Source organism: Hylaeus anthracinus, unplaced genomic scaffold (genome assembly GCF_026225885.1).
Source record: "Hylaeus anthracinus isolate JK02 unplaced genomic scaffold, UHH_iyHylAnth1.0_haploid 12001, whole genome shotgun sequence".
Taxonomy (NCBI): Eukaryota; Metazoa; Arthropoda; class Insecta; order Hymenoptera; family Colletidae; genus Hylaeus; species Hylaeus anthracinus.
The window spans coordinates 22,212,628-22,222,518 of record NW_026534348.1 but is presented as its reverse complement, the minus strand read 5'-3'; the positions used below and the strand labels follow the sequence as shown (position 1 = coordinate 22,222,518).

Sequence of the window (9,891 nt, the reverse complement as noted above, 5' to 3'; positions counted from 1 at the left end):
CACCTCTCGAACCACCACTTTAAAGGGACTCCAACATTTTTGGGACATCCTGTATACATACACATGCGTACAAACATGGCCCGCAATTCTCTTTCGTATATATATACATATTTTTTTTTATAAATATTTATATACATGAAATTATACACCCCTGCCTTAGATTCCAGCTGGCACGGGTTAATGCTACGTAGCTCTTTACCTATCAATTATATTACACACGTACACACTCTTTTTTCTGTCCTCTGTCTATATTATATATATACATATATACAATTCCTACTGTTTCTATCTCTACATTAGCTTCTTCTTCTTTTACTTGGGACAAACCGTAGTATTCCCCCCTTTTTTTATACGTACCAAGACCATACTGTAATAACGCTGGTTGCACCGTGTGACATTATCGATATATGGTGTTGTTTTGGCTCCTGATAAGCGTGGTCACCCCCACACTCTCCCGTTCTCTTTCTTTTTCTTCCACCACTGAGTCTACGGGTGTCGTACTTTACGTATGCATTTATATGGAACAGTGATTCTTGACCATTTTGCTGTGAACGTTTGGTCAACAGATCTGATTAATTATTGTTTTTTGTAGTGTTTAATGTTAGTAATGGATAAAAATCGGTAAAGGAAGGAATTCAGTTCGAGAGGAGTATCAAATTAACACTCTAGTGCGTGAATTTTATTTTATTATGATAGAAATTATTTTTTAATTGTTTATACAGCCCAAAGTGTAATGAAATGGTTTTTTTTAATTTCCTAAGTAATAGCAGGACGTTGTATAATTATTAGACTGCGGATTTTATGTATATATGATGTACAATAATATAGAAGACACATAAAATACACATTATGTATGTCGAACATATTTTACGATTATTATAAGGATATTGTTCTTTCATTTTGAATAAGTGCACATATTTTTTGGTAATGTTCAGTATGTGTTTATTATATTAGTTTATATCGTAAATGTATAAAATCCGCAGGCTAATGATTATTCAATGTAACATGGTTCTTTTCGCGAAGTACACAAAAGTAACGCGACTGGATATCAAATACTGCTCCTTAAATGAAGATATACTCAATTTATATAATTTATAAATGTGTATTCCTTGATTTACAAATATATTTACATATACTCACATTAATACGTCCACCGGAACTACGCCATCAAAAACAGAATAGCCACAGCCTCTTCTATAAAACCCTTATCAACTTGAAAACTACTCTTTTCAATCTAGATTCTGTCCTCCATCAAAAGAAAAACCAAATACAGGCTCCAAACGTTTAAAATCCTTACATACTTAAACCGAGACTTCTATGAAACCAAATTCTTTCCTTTACACTTTCTTTCGTACTTTAAAACAACTCGGTATTAAATTCTCAACATAATAATTATCCAGGATTAAGAACTGTGCCAGGTTTCTCTCGAACGAGACCTAGCAGTCTTCTTTTAAGCTGAAGTGTGTCACGAGACGAAAAAGACTAAGAATGTTCTTTTAAACTAAAGTGTGCCACGAGATCGAAAAGACTGAGAGAATCTTCTTTAAAACTGTGTCGTGAGCAGGAAAAAGGTTAAGAACCACTGGTACACGAGGTTAGATTCGATCTCGTACAGATACGTTTGTACGTAACGCCCGGTATGTGGTAAATCCGAACACAGGGCCATCTCGAATTTTTGGCGCGCTGGACAGTTGCATTGGGGGCCCAAAAATTGAGGGACATCTGTGACACGAGTGTAGTTTTAAAAATTAATGTAAGCATTGGTCATTAATGGACTGCGGATTTTATGCATTTATGACACAAGCTAATATAGTAAATACATGCTAAATATAAACAGAATAATATTATAATTTTGAATAATATTATTGTATTAATTATATAATTCATTAAATGTACATTGTGTTTATTTTACTGTACGTCATCAATGCATAGAATCTACAATCTAGTCATTAAAATCTGTCGTTGTCTCTCGACTATATCGACGTGCGTTTCATTTGGCTTTCACTCATGTGTAAACTGTGAATTTCATGTATTTATGATACAAGGAAACATGGCAAATATAAATTAGTAAATAGAATGTTGTGAATTGATTTATTGAATGACCTGAGTAATTATTTATTCAAACAAATTATAAATACAGACATAATTAATAAATTAATAAGATTTTATTACTCATTCCTGGTTAGTGAACGTAACCAAAAGTTATATGCACTTATACAAAACGAAATATTAATATTACTATATTAATTAATAGAATATATTCTATAATGCATACATCATATGTAGTTCTTGTATGTTTAAATGTGTCAAATTTGCAATCTATTCATGTTTCTAAAGCATGACATCCTGAAGGCCATAAATTTCCAGAAAACTATAAAAGAATTTTCTGCGAAGAAATCTCGCAAACGTTTGTACTATTTCTTGTGGAAAGTAAAACCATATATTTCATTTGATCGACCATTTATATTTATATTCTCTGTGAGTTGTATAGTAAGGGCCCCCAATGCACTGATTTCTCCAGGGTCCCATAATGCTGTTAAGACAGCCCTATACATAAATACATACATATTAGATGTAAAAATTAATTCTGAGCCTCTATATCCAATTATTTATAACCTTAGTTTAAATGAACATACTTACTTGCTATTTTTTAAATTCTCAACCTGATTTCTATTACAATATCTATACACACGACTCAAGTTTCGACTTCATGATCATTGCAATGCATTTATACGAACATTAGTAGCCATCAAATTTTTCTTAGTCTTATTCCTCTACCATTACTTTAATTACCAAGCACACTTGTAATCTGTTAAAACAATAATATTAAGCAAAAATATGTGACTACAAATCTTCGTATATACATATAGGTACATTTATTGTAGTGATCACCAAGTTAAGACTTAGGTTATACATACAGGGTGTCCCAAAAATATTATAACACCTTGAAAGATGTGGTTCGGGAGGTGATTCGAAACAACTTTTTCCTCAGCGAAAATGTTGTACGAGGCTTCGTTATGAAGATAATAACGGAAAAACCCGACCAATCAGAACGCGAGTATATCGTTGGAGCGCCCGCAGTAGGCGTGGCTACGTGCTAGGCGGCCGCGCTCATACGCTGCCGTGGGCGCTTCAACGGTATACGCGCGCTCTGATTGGTCAGTACTTTCTCCGTTAATATCTCCTCAACGAAACCTCGGAAAACATTTTCGCTAAGGAAAAGGTTGTTTCAAATCACCTCCCGAACCACCTGTTTCAATGTGTTACAAACATTTTTGGGACACCCTGTATAATATATGCATAGATTCACCTACATGGCTAGTAATTTAACATATAGAATGATGATTAAATATTTCTGCTTAAACTAAAGTTATAAATGATTGAATGTAAAGGGACAAAATTAATTTCTACACTTGATACGTACATACTCGCGTAACGCGTGATATAATCGTTTTTTTTTCTCTCATCACATCCACCGCAATTGACCTCACGCAACTTGCAATGTCTTATAACCCTGTGTAACCGGTTCCATATGAGAGATACGAAAAACATCCTCTTGTCGGATGGACACGTTCGCTGAAAACACCCCAGAAGTCAGACTAGCGAACGACCAACTTCTACATACGGTAACCCATCTACAGACACTGACACGTATTACACAAAACACATGTACACACACGACCCTGTGCTAATTTCCCTGTAATTTTGTCACCAGTCCCTCTCGAACACCGATCGCCGGTTTCACATTGTTACCGTAGAGATCGTTTTACCGAAGCTTTCGTCGCCAGCCGCGGCGATACTTGTTTTCCGTGATCTACTCATTCGATGAATGAAATGTGCATCTATCTAGGTACATGTTTAAGGAAAATTTTGAGAATATTAAGGGGCAAGGAAAATTGTATGCAGCGTTTGGTATCCAAGGAAAGTTAACAATTCTTTGATAGAATATATATGGGTGTTTTTGGTAAAAGTTTGTTATTTTTAGGAGAATAGAGGAATTCCTTCGTGCTCGCGATATTGCTTTCTAGATTATACTGTTTTATATTATTCTATCTGTATCTTTAAATTTTATTATATTATATATGTATTATAATTTTTATTTTATTATTTTATTTCTATATTCAAATATTATTTTATAAATCGTATTAAGAAATGTGATCTAAATATGAATTTTATTTTATAAATCTATTTATAATTTCTTTCAATAAATTATTTATTTTATTCATTCAATAAATCAATTTAAAAAATTCTATTTAATAATCTCAATCAATTAATTATGGATATCTATTGATTTTATACGATATATTAATTATTTTAAAGTTCAATCAATCAATCTATAAAAGTCTATTTAATAAGTTGAATCACCTTTATATATAATATTAATCAGGTTCCATTCACATAATAATCTATGTTTTTATTCTGAGAATTATTATTTAACCATGTTCAATCGTGATTAAACAATTTCAATACATTTTTCACCAATCTTGTTTTCAATTTTATTGTATCTACGATGAAACAGATTCATGCCCATTAAAAAAAGAAAGAACTTTAACTGCATCCGGAAGTGGGCACGAAGAGATTTAACAAAATTTTAATTGGTTCTTAAAACAGAAATTATTAGATGCAAAACTCTCAGTCACCTAACAACTATTAACCCCTAAATTGAATTTATCAGATACAAAGATAGAACTCGTTACATTCCAGGACTGACGTTGAATAAAACTAGTACATCGAAACGACTTGGTTCAACATTCTTTAAATATTGACCCATGAAAGAAAAACAAGTTCGAAAATATTACCTCTCTTTGTTCTGAAATAAAGTTGCGAAATTCACACATTTGCAAGAATTGAAATAGACGTCGTGGAATAGGTTCGACAGCCTACCTCCTTAATAGCGATTCAATCAGAACACGCTCGAATCATTGTTGCTACTGTTTCGCAGTAGATCCCAATGCGTCCATTTATGAATTCAACGAATAATTGAGATGTAATTGACGCGCCTGGAACCGGCCAGCGACGAAAGCCGAGGATCCATCTAAACGCGACGTACGCTTGAAACCCGGAAACGTGTCAAGCGTGATCACGCGTTTCCGTCTGTTCTCTCCGATACCAATCCAGCCTCCGATCCTTGTGCCTCCCCGGTTTACTAATTTAGGGAATCTATTTGCAGCAGGGGGTTAGATTCGATCCTGATATGCCACAAACCATACGTTTGGAATTTGCAAAAAGTAACACAAAGGTTAGCAAACCCAAGCAACCAGCCGCTGCAGCAGCCACCTCGCACCCTGCTCTGATGCACCCTCTAACTGGACGTAAGTATGCACCGCCACTCGTTCACTTGCTGGATACGTCTCACTACTATTCTCACCCACTGCACCGACTACAACGTATATCTTCCTTCCTGTTGTTTCTCTCTCTGTCTCTTGTATCTTTTTTTTTTTTCAATTTTTTTTATACATACCCTGGCCCACCCACACGGTCCTCGAGTTGACCCCTTCGACTCTAGATCACCGAAAGAGCAAACAGAGATGTCGAAGTACGATTATGTCGATTCGGAGGAATTGTTGTAATGCCTGTCAACTAAGGAAACCTCCAGATGTTAGGGTTATTATGCTTCGAGGGTTGAATTACGTGAGTGGAATGTGTGACGAGGAACTTGAATTCGTGATCTTGCAAACATTGGTAGGTTCAGAATATCTAAAGATGATTTTAGGATTGCGTGTATAGAATTTGAATTTAACTGTGGATTGTGGTTTAACAGGTAATATTTTATTTATTTACAAATTAATGTAACCACTTTTAGTACCTGTAGGTTATTTTTAGATGGATAGAAACTATTAGACTAAGGATATTTATGCAGATTTATATGTATTATCACAGATATAGAAAACGAATTGAAAGTTAAATGAAAGTATGTCTTATCTTCTAAACGGTATGATATGTATGTTATTGTTACTATTTAATATAGTCTTTCGATTCTACATGTTTTCGTGAATTCACTCATATTTTCATTTGCCATAAATGCATAAACATCTGAAGTCTACATATAAGGTAAGGAAAAGCATAGGAACTCGTATATACAAATATATTTGGAATATGTTAAATGAAATGAATGTGTTATGTTGAGATCATAACACATGTTGGAACTAATATTTAGTAAACATCACATCAAGGGTGAATAATAAGTCAATTGTGCCTAATTATCAGTCTGAATCATCTATTTTACTTTCCCTTTGAAATAAACATAATTCAACAATCTATAAATATAAAATCAATGTTAAATATTTGAACAATTAACAAAAATATAGGGTGCAAACATAATAATATTAAAATTTGTAACGAAATAAAAAATTGTAGTAATAGTAAAAAATGAAAGATGTATACAAAATATACATAATATATTCTTATGTAGTATTATATATTACATAAAATATATAAAATGCATTACTTGTACTATGATCACATTCGAATATACAATAATAATATTGTCTTTTTGTATGATGTAATAAAGACGTTAGTATCGTTATTGCACCCATACAAAATGATCGAAATGAAATGAAATACGTACTGGAAGTTACGTTCACATATACACGAACCATTCTGTAACGGAAATTTTGCAACTGGTTTCTGGAAGAATGTTCGAAGTTCGTGTCAATGTTTACCATCGAGTAAAAACCCACGCGCGCGCGATATAAACGAGTCGCGGAAAAGTTATTTTAATTAGTGGAAGGATAGTACGGTTTCGTTACAGCATTACTTTCGCGATTTAAAATTGGCATACGAATGAACGTTACAATAGATATTAACATCAATTTAAACTACCAGAACGCTGTAAAACGAAATATTTCGTTGTTAAAGTTCCATCGAATTAATTATTGTACTTCCATCTCTGTTTGATCTTTTTACCATGCGTGGGCGTTAGGGTGGACCTTACGACGCGATCATCGAATTTTTCGCACGTTATCCCCTCCCCCCTCGAACAAATATATGCGTCAAAATTGAATTTTGGTGAAATTTGTAATCGGTGGGATGAAAAGATCACGTGGCGCAGTGGAGTTGAAAACTTCGAGCATTTAACAACATTTTTTAATAATATTTAATTATAGGTAATCGTTGATCTATCGTAAGGGAAGGATCTCGTGACGTCGCGTGTGGTTCCTGATTACACTAGTTTACAAAATAAAAAAAAAATGTACATTCAATGCCACAATTTTTTTCTTATGTATTTTGGCCTACTAAACTCGGAAATCGCAAGAAAAAATTGTTCTATGGATAGGTTTTTTTATATGAATATTTGAATTTTGTTCGATCTTTTTCTGACACACGTTCACATGTTAGGCCCTATCTCAAGTCAGAAACGTCCGATTGAGTCGCCCAAGATGCCATTTTAAAGGTAATCGAATTTCCAACAATTGCATTATTTTCCAATCGGTTCAATAGTTTAAGTGTTACGAGCCAATATATATGAGAAACTTCGATCTTTTCAGCTAAAATAGAACACGAATATTTGTTCCATCGCTATGGAAAAATAGAAATTGTCAAATTATGTCCAGTTTCTTATTGTTTACGTATAGATCTCACTTTTACGAAGAAAACAAGCTTTTGTTGAAGAAAATCTATGGATAAATACCGGAGTTAGGAACAATTGAGTAAAGGTACAAAAATTCCAATTTTACTCTGATTAACAATTTTTTTCCTGTTTATATAAGAAACATTTATTTAATTAATTTTTATTAGAAATAATTTCGGCCTTTACTTTGTCTTCTGTTATTCGTTGAGTTCGTTTCTCTGATGAGGAACCAAATGTAGTCTCCCAACATTCTTTCATCCCAATATCCTTGATAGCGCTACTGAATAGTTTAGGGCTTCTGGCTCAGCAAAGTATGAATTATAAGGAAGTTGTTGATGATTTGCTAATACATTATGCAAAAATGGGTATGAAATATATATTGTTGTTCTATTTGGTTTTTACAAAATGGAAAAAATTGTACATTCAATTTCAATCTTAATTTCAACAGACGTAAATATGTCGCTCAAAATTCATTTTTTACATTTTCACTTGTATTTTTTCCCGGAGAATCTTGGCGATGTAAATGATGAACACGGCGAAAGGTTTCACCAAAATATAAAAACTATTGAGCAGCGCTATCAAGGATATTGGGATGAAAGAATGTTGGGAGACTACATTTGGTTCCTCTTCAAAGAAACGAACCCAACGAATAACAGAAGACAAAGTAAAGGCCGAAATTATTTCTAATCGAAATTAATTAAATAAATGTTTCCGATATAAAGAGGAAAAAAATTTTTGATCAGAGTAAAATTGGAATTTTTGTACCTTTACTCAATTGTTCCTAACTCCGGTATTTATCCATAGATTTTCTTCAACAAAAGCTTGTTTTCTTCGTAAAAGTGCGATCTATACGTAAACAATAAGAAACTGGACATAATTTGACAATTTCCATATTTTCATGGCGATGGAAGAAATATTCGTGTTCTATTTTAGCCGAAAAAATCAATGTTTCTCATATATATTGGCTCGTAACACTTAAACGATTGAACCGATTGGAAAATAATGCAATTGTTGGAAATTCGATTACCTTTAAAATGGCATCTTGGGCGACTCAATCGGACGTTTCTGACTCGAGATATGGCCTAAAATGTGAACGTATGTCAGAAGAAAATCAAAAAAATTCAAAAATTCATAAAAAAACCTAACCTAAAAAAATTTTTTTTTACAATTTTTAAGTTTAGTATGTGAATGTACATTTTGGCTATAAACTAGTGTTCTACTTTGATCACTCCCTGGTCCTTCTGACCCTGGGCTGACCTCTGTCCACTACTGCTGACCACAGCCGACGCCATTCGACTACTGCTGGCGCATGCTGACCTCTCTTGACCATTGCCTATCACTAACTACTGATACATGCTGATCGACTGTGTCCATTGGCTACCACTGACCATGGTGACCACTGTTACCTTCTATATGACCACTGATTTTTGTTCTTTCGGCTTATATTTTCAATAGATTTTTGAGAAGTATATCCATTTTTTCCCTATAATTAACACTTTGCTGACCGGTCATGAAGTGTACTCGTGCTTTCATGCCCGAATATCGCGAGTTATAGTGGCGTGCAAAAATTTACGGACGGATAAATTGTCACTTTATATTCCGACAGCGATATCTAAAGTAATTTTAACCAATACGGTAGAGTTTCCCGTATCCGTACTAATTAGTAGACAGAAATGGTCGGATAATGGAACTTTTGGATAATAGAAGAATCATGGTTTTTTTATATTAAATTTTAGTTTATTTAAATAGGAATTAACAAAATTGAGAGTTTGTTTCAATATTAAAAGTCCTCATATTTTGTTCGCTGCTAAATCTCATAACCTCTTCCGTCAATATTATTTATAAATTTTACTCGTGTCACTTTTCCTTTGTAAAATTCGATATTCTTAGAACACATGATACGAATTTTTGTATATTATCAACCTGTGTTACTTTTCTAGCGGGGGTGCGGTATGAAAATAAAATTTGTTGTAGTGTTTAAATATATTTACTTTACATTCAATTTCGGAAAAGTAGGCGATCGCGCGGTATAGTTTTTACTTAAAATAGCAAGTCAGCAAGACGTTAAATATCGTTTGAGTGCTTTATAAAAATTTCCAAATTTTCAACTCGGATGCGCCTCGTAATCCTTTTATTTCATCAATTTCAAATTTTACCAAAATATTTTTCCATTAAAACTAATATTTTTAAGAGACGACACGCTTTGTACCTAAGAAAAAATATAGTTCACCAAGTATAGCTAAAGTCCACCCTAGTGGACATGTGTTCCTCCCCTCCATCATATTTTTTTGGGATACCTTGCGAAAACGATAGACGTCGAT

General features: G+C 33.4%; 1 protein-coding gene across 4 annotated transcripts in view; it reads left to right on the top strand.

Moving 5' to 3' along the window:
• Positions 1 to 9,891, top strand: part of LOC128891260 (protein couch potato-like) — a 366,536-nt gene that overhangs the window by 273,412 nt on the left and 83,233 nt on the right. For 3 of the 4 annotated variants that reach the window (XR_008460781.1, XM_054150669.1, XM_054150671.1), the window contains exon 5: positions 5,171 to 5,312. Coding sequence is in view for 3 of the 4 variants with exons in the window: in XM_054150669.1 (XP_054006644.1) it covers positions 5,171 to 5,312 (142 nt within the window). In the remaining variant the exon portion in view is untranslated. The remainder of the gene's footprint in view (positions 1 to 5,170; positions 5,313 to 9,891) is intronic. The other variant, XM_054150670.1, reaches the window with a different exon arrangement.